Raw genomic sequence first — 16,869 nt, forward strand, 5'->3', positions numbered from 1 at the left:
TTTAAATTTGATTAAAAAGTTTTGTGTTTAAATGGGGTTTGCCTTTAACAGTTAAAAAATTATATCGTAAAGTGTAACTTTCCGTAAGAATTCTTTATCTGTCATTGATCATGATCTGTCATCATGTTAACCTGATGTTTTTTATGTTATTTTGTTTTTTTCGAGGTTTTTTTGCTTGCTTGTTTTACGGATAGGTGCGATCGCATAATTATTATTGATAATGTTTTATTTAATGTTAACATTACTACTTTTCAGTGAATCTTTAAATCTGTTGTTTTTTGTTAAGTTCGTTATTTAAACATATGTATGTAATACACTCATATTAACACTAATCATATTTTTACGTTTTTATTCATCATTTTCAATGCCCCTCCGCTCCGGTTGCATCTTTGTAAAGGACTGTGAATTTTTTTGTCCGTTAAGCAAATTTGTTTATCAGTAAACCACTGCTGACAATTATTAGTCTCTGTTGGATTAACGCCAGCAGTGTTTACAAAAAATAACTATTTTATTTTGTAGATTTTCTTACAGTGGCGAAATACCCATAGGATTTTTTTGGAGAGATGAATCCGCCACAGAGGTATGCCAAATTTAAGCATTAATTTGCTAGACTTTGCCATTGCACTGCCGTTGATTAGGTTTATTTCTTTTCCGATTTAAAAACCGATTTTTTCCGATTTGTGAAAAATTTTATTATGGGGGAGGGAGGGTTAATATTTAAACTTAATTAAACTTATCAAATAGTCTCTCAGTTGTGATTCTAATGTAGCAAGTTGCACCTCGCCTTATATAATGAGGTCATATAATATGCAAGGAATATATTCATATTGCTTTATAGGTATTTTACAAAAATGTAAGTATAAAGTTACCGTTATCTAAAAATTTCCTTCCTGCGGAATATTTAAGTCCCATTATACCCTTTATATTAACTTCTTTCTCAAATTCCAAGTCTATGTATCGGCACATATCTGGCGAGAAAAAAGTAATTATACTCTCTTTATTTAAACCACTTGGAAAAAAGTCGCCATCTGATCCTTTAATGTTTCCACAATGATCCGAATAATACGGTGTTTGATTCATTGTCTTCCATGAATACAGTTCTCCTAGTTTTGTGGTCTTTCCTAGTCCCATATTAAATAACCCTTCGTAAGTCATTGAATGGTTCCTCTAAAATTATATATAATAAAACATAAAACACAAAACAATAAATAAAAGAAAAGCAACAAACATGAACTTATACCGTATGAGAACGAATTTGTTGCAAGACCACTTTATTCAATTGCATTTGTTTTTCGAATGATTTTAAACTTTGGTTCAAAATATATTTTATCAAAATTCACATTTCCTATTAGAAAATAAATATTAGATTCGATTTAGAAGGAAATAAGCACAAGCAAACAATTTTAAAGTTATATGTTCATTTACATAAAATTCGCTTTTCAATAATGGTGTCAGAAGTTGGCATTATCTTTCAAAATGGCTGAGTAGTAGAGTGGTATTTCAAATTTAATATGATCAAATTTTGAAGTTACTTATAACAATTACAATTCCTTTATTGTAAAATTTAATAATTTTTCAGTAGATAAAATTACTTTTAGTTTTTATTTAAAATGTTAAATCTGAACTTATATTTACTAATTAGAATGAATAGAATAAGAAATAGGCCTATAAAAATATAAATTATAAATTAAAGTAATAAATACCATAGTAGCAGCAAATTTGTAGGACTATCTATAACTAAGATAGTCCTGTGTATTCAAATACAATATTCGTGAAAGTAGATAAAAATAGAGTTCTTTGGGATAGAAAAAAAACATTATACCATTAACTTTAATATTTTTATACGGGCTGTTGATGGTAAGTAAAATTAATTTAAAAAAAGGCGTCCATTAATCCCAAAGAGACGTGGTTTATAAATACAATAGCCAAAACAATAAGACGAACAAAGAATTTTTTATGAATTTTATGTGTGTTTAGGTAACTAGTTACTACTTAGTTTATGTAACTTAAAATTCCGTAATATTGAATAGAGTAATAACTAAACCAACTAAAACAGCTCTGATGCGCAATCAGTCTGAAAATTAATATTAACTTTATATTATTTTATTATCGTTAAATTGATAATTATTTTAACTTCGAAATCAATTACCAAAAACATAAACAGGGGGTTGTTTACAATCATTGGTTTAAACTTTTCTGTTAAGCAAGAAGTAATATTAATTCCATTTCAGAAATGTGAATGTTTAGAAACCAAAGATTGTATGTTGTACCCGAGTTTCAAATTAAACAATAGTACTTCTTGCAACTAATTGGTTGTTTGTCGTCCAGTATAAATATGGATGGAAATAATTGTCCAGGTATATATACCAAGAAAATTATTTGTAACTATACATAACTAACTTTGGAATGTATATAATACTATATAATATATTCCAAAAGTTTTTTAAAGAAAACAGGATAACGGCAGGTGGTTCATAGAAACAAAGAGCTAATTTTTTAGAAATATCAATATATCAATTCCAATTCTAAATTGTGCCTTATTTTTTCGTAATTCTAACCCAAAATTTTTATCAGTTTGAATTTATTTTATTGTGGGTGTTTCAAAAACGATGTACTTAAACAGCCGTTAAACGGTAGCCTACTAAAATACCGTTGATAGATATTGTGACGTCGTTCATGTCGGCGGAAAGTAATGCCTACCTATACGCATTTTGCAAGAGCACCTGTGGCTCCGTGGCTAACGCTATCGCTTCGTGAGCGCATGGTCCGTGGTTCAAATCTCACGCCGACCAAAACTTTTTTATATTTTTTTTTGCTTATAGCGTGATCTTATTGCATTGGTTTCACTTTTGGTTCGATTGGTTTAGTTATTTGGCGGGTTGGTTAGCGTGGTTATTTGGAGGGTGTTAATTCATTGCTTAGTTGGTTATTTGGTGGTGTTGGTTGGTTTTTACTAATTTATATTTGTTTTTTATATTTTTTTATCAGTGTCGAGGTTAGTTGCTTTGGTTAAGTTGGTTATTTGGTGGGGTGGATAGCGTTGGTTATAAAATTCCTATATTTCATAAAGCCCGTCAAGTGCGTCACATCAAAGACGTCATACCTATTAACGGCATTTTAGTAAGCCACCGTTTAACGGCAGTTTAAGTAAAGCCTTTCAAAAAACGTGCCATCTCTCGTGGGGAGATTCCTCATGTACAAATAAGATTTATTTTTCATATCAACATAGATCCGATTCTGCTCTGTTTCGTAGCTACAGGGTGTTAAAGTCTTAATATTTTTTCGATTTATTATAATTTTCTTCCAAGTACTTTTAGTGATTGGAATGAAATTTTGAGGGTAAAAGTTACCATTATTATTATAAATGCGACATATTTTAATGCTAAAAAAATGTCGACATATTCACCAGGGACGTGCATATGAGTTATCACTGGAATATTATAACGCATATGAGTTATCACTGCGATTTTTTTTAGATCGCTAGGAACTTTTTTTTTCTTGATAAAACAATGAATATTTACTTATTAAACTACTGTGGGTAAATTTAAATAAACTGCTACCTAATTGTTTTGATGAGGCGTATTCCGCCATATTGAAACAAGTTATTGACGAGAATTTTATTGAACACTAATTAGCTAATATGTATTATATCTGACTCACCCCGTAAAACCAACCAAACTTATCTAGGTTGGGCATAGATGGAGCCATGACAGCAGGTAAATTGTTTGCCATATTTAGTAAAGGATCTTCATGTCCTAAAATAAATATCTTAAATTTGTAGTTTGTAAACATTGATGCAATTAAGAAGTTAATTAATACTATATTCAGACAAGTTATTAACATTTCTAAAACTAAAAATGTGAATTTAGATATAAGTTATGCCCTGGCGGAAGACAGGTCTCGTGGTTTACATCAGCCAGGATAACAAGAGTGTACCCGACTCGTGAAGGAATAAAAGAGGGGAAGCGCTACAGCTGTGGCGAAAACGGCCATCAGAAATTAGCAAGTCATTTTAGTGGTAGTTTTGTGCCCTTAAAAAGCAAATTAATTTTGTGTGGTGATCTTAATATTGACTTTATCAGTGTATGTGCTGCTCAGAAGTTTCTTCAGTCCATTTTGATTCTTTTGGAATATCCATGCATGTAGGCTCACCTACCAGAATATCCAATACCAGTTCTAGTACTATAGACTATGTTGTATCATCTTTTGATCCTAACTCCATCGCCTGCAACGTCTTTAGCTCGGGTCTCTCTGATCATGAAGCAGTTTTAACTGAATTTTCGATGAAGTCCAAAATCAAAAATGCCCCTCGTAAATTATGCCGTATTTTTTCAAAAAAGAATGCTCAAAAGTTCAGCCACTTATGTAAAACAACCAACTGGGATACTAGCTTTTATGATGTCGACACCGAATTTTCTATTTTCGTAAAAACATTAACCAGTCTAGCGTTCAAATCTTTCCTCTTTTTAAAAAATTTTAAAAAATAAGCATAATAAACCTTGGACCACTAAAGGTCTACGCATATCTTCTAAAAACATGCGTTCATTATCTCACTTAAAAAAAATTTCAGACAGTCTCTTCTTCCACAATTACGTAAAACTATACAGAAAAATTTATCATAAGACTATAAGAGCCGCTAAGGACCTTTATTATAATAGGAGAATAGTCAATTCTGGTAATGTTGCTAAAGAAACATGGTCTATGGTGTATGAATTGAGAAACAAAGCTTCTTCGTCTAGCAATATCTCTACCTCACCTGAGAACCTTAACGATTACTTTGTAAATGTAGCGAAAAACTTAACTAATACCATATGTCCTCCTCATGATCCACTTTCTTATCTCTCTAATGATATTGTAAACTTACACAGTTTCTTTTTTCGCCCGTAGTTTTAGAAGAGCTTTGCAGTACAATTAATACCATCAAAAATAAATTCTCTTCTGGGACCGACGGGTTAACTTTAAGAATGTTTTCGAATCTGCCAGAAAGCACTCTGAATCACCTAACAACTTTAATAAACATGTCATTCCAAAATGGTATTTTTCCAAAATATCTTAAGACGGCAATAATCATTCCTTTGCATAAAGGAGGAGACAAAGATGAAGCTTCTAACTATCGCCCAATTGCACTCCTTCCAACGCTATCTAAGATCATAGAAAGGTTGGTTAAAAGAAGGCTGGTATCTTTTCTGTTTAAGTACAAAATACTTACTGAATATCAATTTGGATTTCTAAGCAACAAGTCCACAAATGACGCTGTTTTCCCTCCTTAATAAAGTTTACTCCAGCCTAAACAGCCATCATTCTACAGCAACAATTTTCTGTGATTTTTCTAAGGCGTTCAATTGTGTAAATCATGAGATCTTAATTAATAAACTGCAGCACTATGGGTTCAGGGGATCATCTCTCGAATGGTTTAAGTCGTATCTGAGCAACAGAAGTCAACTTGTGAGGGTGGATACCACGTTGTCTTCTAGCAAGCCAATAGAATGTGGAGTACCACAAAGCTCAGTACTAGGCCCTATTTTGTTTCTTCTTTTTATTAACGACATTGCTAACATAAACATCAGTGGCAAAATATGTCTTTTTGCGGACGACACTAGCTTCACTTGGAGCAACAAGGACATCACGGCACTTCATAGGATTATATCAAATGACTTAATCACCATTAAATCTTGGTGCGATTCGAACCTCCTGAGTCTCAACATTTCTAAAACTAAAGCTTTGTCGTATAAAAACTCGTTGCAGCCTTTTGTACTTAACAACACCACCATTGACGTCGTCAAATCTGTAAAGTTCTTGGGGCTTGTTGTGGACAATTCTCTGAAATGGGACATACATATCGAAGCTTTGTCGAAAAAATTGAGCTCTGCCTGTTTTGCATTAAGGTCTGTTTCTAAGGAGGTTAACTTGTCAGTAGCTAGAACTGTTTATTATGCACTTTTTGAGTCGCGCACCTCAGGTATGCCCTTCCATTCTGGGGTACGTGTTGTGCGACTCAATTTGACCATTTTCAGGCTCCAGAAGAGAGCTGTTCAATATTCACTGGGACTAAACAGCAGAACTCATTGCCGGGACTTTTTTAAAAAATTAAAAATATTGACTCTTCCTTCCTTATTTATATTTGAATCCGTTTGCCTAATACGTAAACATGTATCAGCTTCTCAAGAAAGGCCATCTCACACTTATCCACTCAGGAACGCGGAGCAAGATCTTTATCTACCTACCCCACGCTGAGAGTTAGTTAAAAGTTCACTATTATACAACTCAAAAAAAAATGTACAATCACCTGCCATGAAATCAAATCCATAACATCATTTTTTTCATTTCGCAAAGGATTGAACTCTTATTTATTAGACAAGGCTTTCTACGCCGTAAATGAATTATATTTTGAAAATCGAATTTGATCTTGTAAACACTGGTTTAATGTTTGCTATTGCTATATTTACTAATGACATCGAAATAAATTTATTTAGAGATCATTGATATTTACTATAAACTAAGTTAATATTTTTGAATATTATTGTTATTTTTTTGTTCTTTGACATTATAAACATTTATAAATGATTATTTTAACAATAAGACTGACAATATTATTTGTATAATGTTTTGTATTATCTTTTGTTTGTTTGGTTGTGTACCTTGTTTTTTTACTTTGTTTACCTTTGTCTACAAATTGAAAAATTTTTTGACAATAAAGGCATTTATTATTATTATTATTTATTATCATTTATACATTTTCCCAAAATTTAATATTTTTCATCGATAATATAAATGTTTTCGACTCGATATATAATCGTTTTCGACCACTAATGTTGTAACGTTTTTAGTTCGTTACATTTTTTTTGTATATGATATATGATGTCTGGCGTATCGTCACCGGATTCCGTATCGTTCAGGCCTGATAATTTGTTTGAGGCGCTTGGCGTAATTTTTGGCGTTCTCTAGTCAAAAACTCTCCGTTATATAACCTCACTTTTTGGTTTGCCGTTCGATCGCCATCAACAACCCGGCTTAGAGAAATTGCAATTATTAAAATCTTGCTGCATAATCTGAATCAGCTGCTATTTTGAAGCTACAGGTAAAGATGAGATATTATCTTTTTTAGATTCGATATTATGACTGGGTATTTTTAGGGTAGAGTTTTGGATTGACCCAACTTAAGTCGTATTTGTATTTTGCTGACACGTTGGTGTTCTTTTGCCTTTGTCCTCCAGAATGTTAAATGGAAGAAAGGACAGTTGCCTTTGTTCATTATAGAGCCCTCGGAAGTATTTCGGGGTAGGTTTATTGTGTTTATTACACCTTAAACGTAGGTTTTAAACACGAGTTTCGTATTTTTACGGTCCAAGGTACAGGTAGTGATTCCAAGGTACGGGTAGTGTTCCGAGGTACGGATAGTTTATCCTATAGACAGGTGTCCTAGGGACGGATATTCTATGTACGGAGAGTTTATCCTACGTTTAGATTGCCTCAGTATGGATGTAGCGTAAGGCCCATGCTGCTTTGCTCCTATTTTTGAGCCTAGTTGATAGTTACGGCTGTATTAGTTCATGGTGTCCTGATCCTGGCCTCTTTTGTTGTATTGGCCAACAGTAAAGCCGAGAGGGAGTGCAGAGATACAAGCCCAACTCATGCTGTACTATTTGAAGCAGGATTGTCTAAAGAACTAGCAGCTAAGTTTAATTTTAAGTTCTGGTTTTATGTTTTAGATTTTCTACATCTTCAGTCTTGAATAATATCGTACAGACTTTACGTTTAGTGGTTAAATTACTGATATCAGATTAGTATTTAAAATATGATTTAGATCTAAGTTTCTTTGCAAACATTACGTTTTATAATGGTATTACTTTCTATATATATTATTATTGCGTTATTTTAACAGGTGGATAACCAAACATAGATTCTAGAATCTACGGCTTGCAACATCTCAGATTCAACAACGTATAAAATTTAGCAAATTAAATAAAGTAATGCTACCTTTCATATATTTTCTATAACTTTACATGTATTGTGTTTTTTCATAGAAAATATTTAATACTCTTTTTAACATGACTTTCCTCGACATATAACCACTATAATTATTAAAATTGTACAATGCTATTTACCATCAGAATCCATCGTGAATAAATATAGTCATTAATATTAAGTAATATACATTTGTGTTTTCTTTCTCTGTACATGCCTGGCGGCCAATATTTATATTTTTGATTTTTTATTGCTAATTTGATTTTCTCCAGTGAAATACCTTATCCACGACTGCTCTACCGATGAAAAGCTGCCGTTCGCAGTGGTAATGTTTAAAAAACGTTATAATATAATGTATCGACTCGAAGAGATTCACTTAAGTAACAAGCATAAACAATGTCCCGTAGACAGGCCCGCAACTACCACAAAATTATCAAAAAAAATGGGTTACAATACGCACATACATTTAGTGGGATGCTATTACATTAGCGCAAGGCAAATTTTGCTTTTATTATTTGTGAAGTTTACGTTACCTCCTGATAAATTAGATCACTTTGCCCTGCCTCTAGGTCCCGTTTTTATTTTAAAGAAACATGCATTGTAGCGCCTACCCTCTCTTACTCCTCCATGATCAGACTAGAGTCTCTGATAAATACAGATTACTAGTATAATGGGAAACTTCGAATTCCTAGTTTTTTGCTATAGACGGTAGAGATAAAGAGAATTATCTTCGTGTCAATACACGAAGACTATTCAATAATAGTCATCAAAGAATCAATTAAAATGGCGCTACTGTAGTGAAATTTCTACATTTGAACGAAGCACCAAACATTTTTAAAACAGCCCATACAGGAGTCCCCGTAGTTTGACCACGGGGCCAAGCGTGGCTCAGTCGCGGGCCAATATAGACTTCGGCGCACCAAGATTGGTCCAAAGCTGGGTAATTCTGGGTTGGCCAATCCTATATTCACCCTATCTTGGGCCACGACTGAGAAATCAAGTCTTGGCCATTTCTTAATTCACCCAACTTTGGTCCAACACTGAGAATCTCATCTCTGGCCATATTACGGCGACCCAGCTTTGAACCAGAGTTGGTCAACCAAGCCTTGACCATTTTTTGGTGATTTAGACTTGACCCAATACTGAGAAATCGAGTCTTGCCCATCTCTTAATTCACCCAACTTTGGTCCAACACTGAGAATTTCAGCTCTGGCCATGCTACGGCGTCCAAGCTTTGAACCAGAGGTAGTCAACCAAGCCTGGACCATTTTTTGGTTATTTAGACTTGGCCCAATACTGAGAAATTGTGTCTTGCCCATCTCTTAATTCACCCAACTTCTCAGCTCTGGCCATGAGCTGGCTGGCTGGCCAGCTTTGAACCAGAGTTGGTCGACTAAACCTGGGCCATTTTTTGGTGATTTAGACTTAACCCATTGATGGAAAATCGAGTCTCGGTCATCTCTTAATTCACCCAACTTTGGGCCAGCATGGGTGGTCTCCTTGGCCGGACAAGCATTAAACATAAAATTCGCACATAAAGCAGGTATACGGCTGTTAAATGCTTTTCTTAAATATAATCTAAATATATGAATGTAATTATTTGTTTGTTAACTTTATTCCAAATTCTGGGTTCAAAAACAATTGTTTTTTTTGCTTCTGGGTCAAACTCGACAATTAAACTCTCGGCGATCAAACATGGCATGGTCTTGGCATTCAAAGCCTGGCCCGATGTTTTCATTCGAAACTTGTACCACAGTCGGGCCAAAACTGGTATACAAATATGACCCAATATTGGTGATCAAGCTTGGCCTAGACTTGGGGATCAAAATTGACCTGGTGTTGGTAATCAAGCTTGGTTTAGCCTTGGGGATCAAAATAGGCCTAGTGTTGATGATTAAGTTTGGCCGAACTCTGGTAATCAAGCGTGGCCCAGCCTTGGTGATCTAGGATAGCTTGTTCCAATTTTGACAACAAAGCCTGGCACGATGTTATCATTCAAGGCTATTCCCAAAGCTGGGCCAATACTGGTATGCATAGTTGGTCCAGATATTTACAGAATACTGAACCAGTTCTGTACCAAGACTGGGCCGATGGTTTGATCATGTATGGGAGGAAATGATTAAAGAGAGATCAATATGTAATTTCTGAAGGCGTGTGTTACCACTCTTTTTTGACTAGCTTTATTGATTCTTTTTTGAACCGCTAGATTCGATTCCTTATTCGATTATTCATTATTGTTATTATTAACACCACCATGGTCATTTATATATATATATATATATATATATATATATATATATATATATATATATATATATATATATATATATATATATATATATATATATATATATATATATATATATATATATATATATATATATATATATATATATATATATATATATATATAATGAACCCTTATTTTCTCCTCTTACGTGACCACTTTATCAAAGTCCCATAAGGGATGATTCTCCTTAACTCTACCCTCCATATTTTAGGAGACTCAGAAAGGTTCATTTTCTGTAATTTCTTCTGTGTTGTCACGTTGTCCTACTTGAAGCCATTTTATTTGATACATATCTATATATCATGGTGTCTTTTATGTTTGCCGGCTTTTTGATATTTTATTAATCTGTCGGATTTTTAAAGCTGACTATGTATACCTTTTCTATAAATACTATAAATTAGTTATCATTTTGGTATTAATAAATAAAAAATACTGATATTTAAATAATCAAATGATAAGGATAGGGACACCATAGACTTGAAAAGGTCACTAGAGATTAATCATAAATATTCATGGTATCATTTAAAATTCTTCTCTTGCTCAACTAGTATCTGCCATTTAAGCCAAAAAATGATATTCAGTAATTTTTTAATTTATAATTGGAGTATTGATAAACTATATTTCCAAAATAAAGTTTTAAATATATCCGATAAAAAACGGTATAAATATATGAAACAATTTTGTTTTATCCGGTGTAGATATGTTACCTTCAAAAAGCAATTCTCCTGCTGAATGTGTACCATAGATTTTAGCTGAAACTGAAGTTAATGTAAAGCTTAATGCTTTTTTAAACCAGTAACTCCATTTCATCGATGAAGATGCCGTAGACTAGAAATTAAAAAAATACACAAATTCTTTGCGTTAACAAATTTGCGTTATAACAAAACAATTGCGTTAACAAATTTTCCCAAAACATTATTTTTCTGTCAGAACCATGTCAGCTAAGCATTTTGTTTTTTTATCATGTCAATATATGCCTTGGTTAATTTTTAAGAGCGAAATGAACTTGCCACCAACAATTTGCAATTTTTTCAGTTATCATTTCTTGTTGAAGTTATTTTTCGATATGACAAGGTAGCTGTGGTAATTATTGTGATTATTGTGAACTATATATTACTATGAACTGCCCATCATGTTTAACGTTGGTGAAATGTTTGGCAAAAGGGTTAGAGGTCGCGAAGCGGTACCAGCTTCATTAAATAAGCGTGGCTTGGTCCTTAAAGAAGATTGAGAAAACATAACGCAATATGATATATGATGGACCTTGAACGGACGTATAGAGGCAGTTATAGCAGCCACAAGCAGCCAAGAGAGACAATACAAAGTATTAGAGTATTTTTTACAATTTTCAATTACAATACAAAGTTTTTTTTTCTGTTTTTGTACACAGTTGTATTACAGATGTTTTCTTTGTCTCTTCTTATATCGTTAGTTCTTTTATAGTTATTAATATTTATTAAAACCAGGACTGTATCGTAGCTCTTTAACGTTTTTCTTAATTTGGTATAGAGTATCCAATACACATCACCAAAGCCACCTCATCATATTGCAAAATATCATTTTGAAAATTTGAAAAACTGCAAATTGTTGGTGGCAAGTTCACTTCGCCCTTAAAAATTAACCAAAGTATATGTTGACATGAGACAAAAAAACAAAATGCTTAGGGCTCAGGAGACATGGTTCTGACAGAAAAATAATGTTTTAGGAAAATTTCTCACGAAATTATTACACAGGTTGATTTAAAATTAAGGTAACAAACACCATTCGATAAACCCTGTATAATAAAACCCAATACTAAAATTTATACAAAACTGAGTTTAGGAATTAAAGTTGATATCCAGTTTACCAAAAAAATCATGAAAATTAGGCTAGAAATAATAAAAATTATGAAATAAACAAAATTCTTACAGCTTTAGTGTATATTAATAAATAATATTTTCTTGCCTTTAGCTTTGTATTTTTTTCTAATTTCGGAAAATCGAAAGTAGAGAAAAAAAAATAAAAAGTAAAAAGAAAATTGTTTTGCTTGTCGTAAAGGGAGGAACCAAGCTCCACTCCCACAACCGGTTTCTGGGCCTACCCTTCATCAGGTGGGCTGTCCAGGAGCTGGTTCTCACTGATACGGCAAGCAAAGCTCTTCCAATACCAATAAACGATGCAGTAAAGTGTCGGTGAGATATTAACGCATCTCCCGTCAAAAGATGGTAAAGAGCGTTTTTCGGCCCGCTCAAATATTATAAAATGAACAAAATTCTTACAGCTTTAGTGTATATTAATAAATAATATTTTCTTGCCTTTAGCTGTGTATTTTTTTCTAATTTCGAGAAATCGAAAGTAGAGAAAAAAATAGAAAGTAAAAAGAAAATTGTTTTGCTTGTCGTAAAGGGGGAGCCAAGCTCTACTCCCGACTCCTAACCTAACCGGTTTCTGGGCCTACCCTTCATCCGGTGGGCTGTCCAGAGGCTGGTTCTCACCGATATATTTACTTTTTTTCTCTACTTTCGATTTTTCGAAATTAGAAAAATATACACAGCTAAAGGCAAGAAAATATTATTTATTAATATACACTAAAGCTGTAAGAATTTTATTCATTTCATAATATTTGAGCGGGCCGAAAAACGCTCTTTACCATCTTTTGACGGGAGATGCGTTAATATCTCACCAACACTTTACCACATCGTTTATTGATATTGGAAGAGTTTTGCCTGCCGTATCGGTGAGAACCAGCCTCTGGACAGCCCACCTGATGAAGGGTAGGCCCAGAAACCGGTTGTGGGAGTGGAGCTTGGTTCCCCCCTTTACGACAAGCAAAACCATTTTCTTTTTACTTTTTATTTTTTCCCTACTTTCGATTTTTCGAAATTAGAAAAAAATACACAGCTAAAGGCACGAAATTGTTATTTATTAATAATAAAAATATGATACTTGACGGTAAAATTTTCCGTTACTTTTTTTGCATCTGAGTGTATAGATAACAAAACTGTTGAATAGGTGCATCCCTAGAAACTAAATAAAGTAAATTGACTTGGTTTTACACGAGATCTCACAACTTTTTGTAGACGAAGAATTGCATTGCGGGACTTGACATTTGTTTACATTCTGTTTGTGATGCTCTCTCATTTCTTTTTTGTAGGTCATTCTCTTATTTTTTTGCGGGTAATATACATTTCAAAATAATATTAATGAAGTTTGACAAGCAAAACCATTTTCTTTTTACTTTTTATTTTTTTCCCTACTTTCGATTTTTCGAAATTATAATGCTAATATCAAACGGTGCTAATATCAAACGGTAATTTCAAACAAGCCAATTTTTTTTTTTCGTAGAAATTCGAATACGTTTGAAATATAAATGATGGTTGATGGAATAATAATATATTTTTACAAACACATCAGCAATATTTAGTAGGTACACATTATGCTAAACTAAAGTAGCTCTTACCAATGCAATAGGGTTAACGGTAGTTACTTGATCGTCTAAACTTCCTTTACTTTGTTTCGAATTGAACCACCATGTCTTTAGATGATAAAACGAAACGGTATCATTTGCATTCCAAGTTATATTGGTTTTTACTTTTGTTTCGTCAAATATATAGGGCCCTAATTCCTTAAATCTTGGTTTGATGGTACTAAAAACAAACAAACCAAATTATCACAAAAGATGCCAGAAATACATGCCTGTTCAACAATTTATGTGTAGAAAATTTACAATATTCTTTATTTTGTAGTGATTAAAAGTTTCTTTTTGTTAAAAAAACAATTATTTAGATATAGAACAGCTAATGCTAAATAGAGACACTATAAAATAAAATTACTCATATTGCAGAAAACAACCAACTTTTTAGAAGCCGAATTTTTATTATATTGCATATTTAAATTTATGTTTTGAGCTACGCACTCCCATTATCTTGTATCTCTACCATTATTTCCACTACTTAACACCAAAGACACCTGAATATACGAAAGGATATTGATTTGTAATGAAGATTTTAAAACTTCATTACAAAAAAAAAATCGAAATGAAGTTTTAAAATCTTCTTTCTATCTATCACTAATTTACTAAAATTTAAAGATGGATATGATTCAATCATAACAATTTGTTACACTTATTCCAAATCGGTAGTCGTTAACTAAATGATAAGATCATTTAGTTAATATAATAGACTCTTAAGAAGAGTCTATTACGCTGTACTGTTCGGGTCGCTCTCAGGGGTCGGGTAAAGCGGGTGTGCGGCCGAAGGAAATATATATTACTATTGTGTAGCCGCGACTTCGTTCGCGTCGAATTAATCATTTGTAATGATGATGATAAAGCAAAGCAAGAATTTCCATTAACATACAAACTGGATAAAATTTTCTCACATTTATGTCAGCATGAGAAAAAACAATATGGCGATATTATTATATAACTTGGTAATATTTGAGGGGTAGTTTCATCTCGTTGGAATTTGACTTTCGAAAAATCCGTTTGCCAAAAATAAGCTTTTTACGTCAAGCAGTTTAAGCAGAATCGTGATTAAGAAATTACCCAACTTTTGGAACACCCTGTATGAATTTTGAAAAAAAATTCAAAATATGTAAAAAACCAAATAAATTATGCTTATCCGAGCGTTTTCCCGAAAGACTAGCCGTTCTTTAAATAACAAGTATTGTAATATTTGAGGAGCGTTTTCACCCTCTTGGAATTTGAGATTCGAGAAACCCCTCCTTATCGAACCTCTACACGCCACAGTCAATCCGTTTGCCAAAAATCAGCTTTAAACGTCAAGCAGTTTAAGCAGAATCGTGATTACTCAATGGTCATATTTTATGAAACACCCTGTATAAATTTATAAAAAATCTTAAAATATGTAAAACAACAAAATAAAATATACGTGTTTAAGAGTTTTTTTCCGAAAAACTCACCGGTTTTTAAATAAAAAATATTTTAATATTTGAAGGATAGTTTCACCCCCTTAGAATTCGAGTTTCGAAAAATCCCTTCTTATCGAACCTCTACACCCTAAAGTTCTGATCTGTTTTCCAAAAATCAGCTTTTTACGTCAAGCGCTTTAAGCAGAATCGTGATTAATCAATGACCAGATTTTTTGAAACACCCTGTATACATTTCTAAAAAAATCCTAAAATATGTAAAAAAAAACAAAATAAAATATACGTGTTTAAGCGTTTTTCGGAAACTTGACCGTTTTTTAAATAAAAAATATTGTAATATTTGAGAGGTTTGGTTTGGTTAGTTTCACCCTCTTGGAACTGGAATTTCGAAAAATCCCTTGTTATGGAACCTCTACACCCTAAAATCAACCTGTATGCCAAAATTGAGCTTCTTACGTTGAGTGGTTTGAGCAGGATCGTGATTAATCAGTATGTCAGTCACTTAAGGATTTTATATATTAGTATAGATAAAAATAACTAAAAAACTGGCCATTAAAAATTAAAACTGCTTTAATTAAAAAAAATAGAAAATTCTATGTTAAATATTTCTCTCACATCAATCATTAACCTATTAACCCGGTATCGGTCGCACTGTTAGATAAAATCTAACATTTTTAGTTTTTTAGTTATAAAAACTGAGATATTGGTTTTAAATCCTTTTCCCTTTAGGAATGATTTTTTTTTAATTTTCTCTAAAACGGTATGGAAATTTGGAAAAGTATAAAAGGGATTAACCATTTTAGAATAAGCAAAATTTGTTTATGAAGAATGCATTTTTTTCAAAATATCAATAATAAAAAAGTTTTTCCTCTTGTAAAGACAATCCGGGGACATACTGTATACAGGGTGGTTCGAATTGTATTCGGGAAACTTCAGCAGCACTAAAAATGTTCATATACATTTATGTCGTATAATGATTCGTTTCGGAGATACATTCGGTGTAGAAGTTTTATTCTTATTTCGATTTTTGCAAATAATTTCTTAACCAATGTCTATATTTGGATGAAAATTGGAGTTTGGGAGTTTTTTGACATAAGAAATTTTATTTCGGTGTCAATATGACTCCTACTTGTAGGGGCACCAACTACATATTTTATAACTGTCATGAAGACTAATAAATTTTCATCCATTTGGATGAAAATTATCCACCTTAGTTCAGAAATTATTTGAAAATAATCGAAGTAAAAATAAAACTTCTGCCTTCTGCACTGACGAAGCATTTTCGGACTTAATACATATTTTTACTTATTTGTTTTATCTGCAGAATATGCTGCCAAAAGAAAATTGGCTTCGCTATTAACTTTTACTTTTAATCTAGGAGAAAGAAGTGTGACAAATATTGTATAAAACACTACTTTTTCCTACTGCTTAATTGAAAAATATAAAATGTACGAGTAAATAGCAAAAAGACTCTTCGCATTTTGCGCATTAATCCGTCATTCTAATATACGGTGTTAGATTATTGCGATCCGGCCTGATGTACTTCTTTTCTTAGAGCTGAAACGCACTACCCGCATAGGCCGTAGGTTGTTGGCTGGTCGCAGCAGTAATAGCTTTAAATCAAATGATACAACGCGTACTACCGTCTACAACTATGGTCCACGACCAAGCCGACCAAGATTTAAATTTTCCTTTGATCCAAATACACTAAAACACTATATCTTATAGAAAATTTTGCGTTAAAT

General features: G+C 32.7%; 1 protein-coding gene across 5 annotated transcripts in view; it reads right to left on the reverse strand.

Moving 5' to 3' along the window:
• The window catches only part of LOC115887575 (protein croquemort-like), a 155,042-nt gene that overhangs the window by 63,876 nt on the left and 74,297 nt on the right, over positions 1–16,869 (reverse strand). For all 5 annotated transcript variants that reach the window (XM_030907039.1, XM_030907038.1, XM_030907036.1 and 2 more), the window contains exons 3-6: positions 13,695–13,881; positions 10,963–11,083; positions 3,661–3,755; positions 870–1,167 (exon numbers count right to left, since the gene is read on the reverse strand). In XM_030907039.1, the coding sequence (XP_030762899.1) occupies positions 870–1,167; positions 3,661–3,755; positions 10,963–11,083; positions 13,695–13,881 (701 nt within the window). The remainder of the gene's footprint in view (positions 1–869; positions 1,168–3,660; positions 3,756–10,962; positions 11,084–13,694; positions 13,882–16,869) is intronic.

This window comes from Sitophilus oryzae, unplaced genomic scaffold, assembly GCF_002938485.1.
Source record: "Sitophilus oryzae breed Bouriz unplaced genomic scaffold, Soryzae_2.0 scaffold_578_pilon_pilon, whole genome shotgun sequence".
NCBI lineage: Eukaryota > Metazoa > Arthropoda > Insecta > Coleoptera > Curculionidae > Sitophilus > Sitophilus oryzae.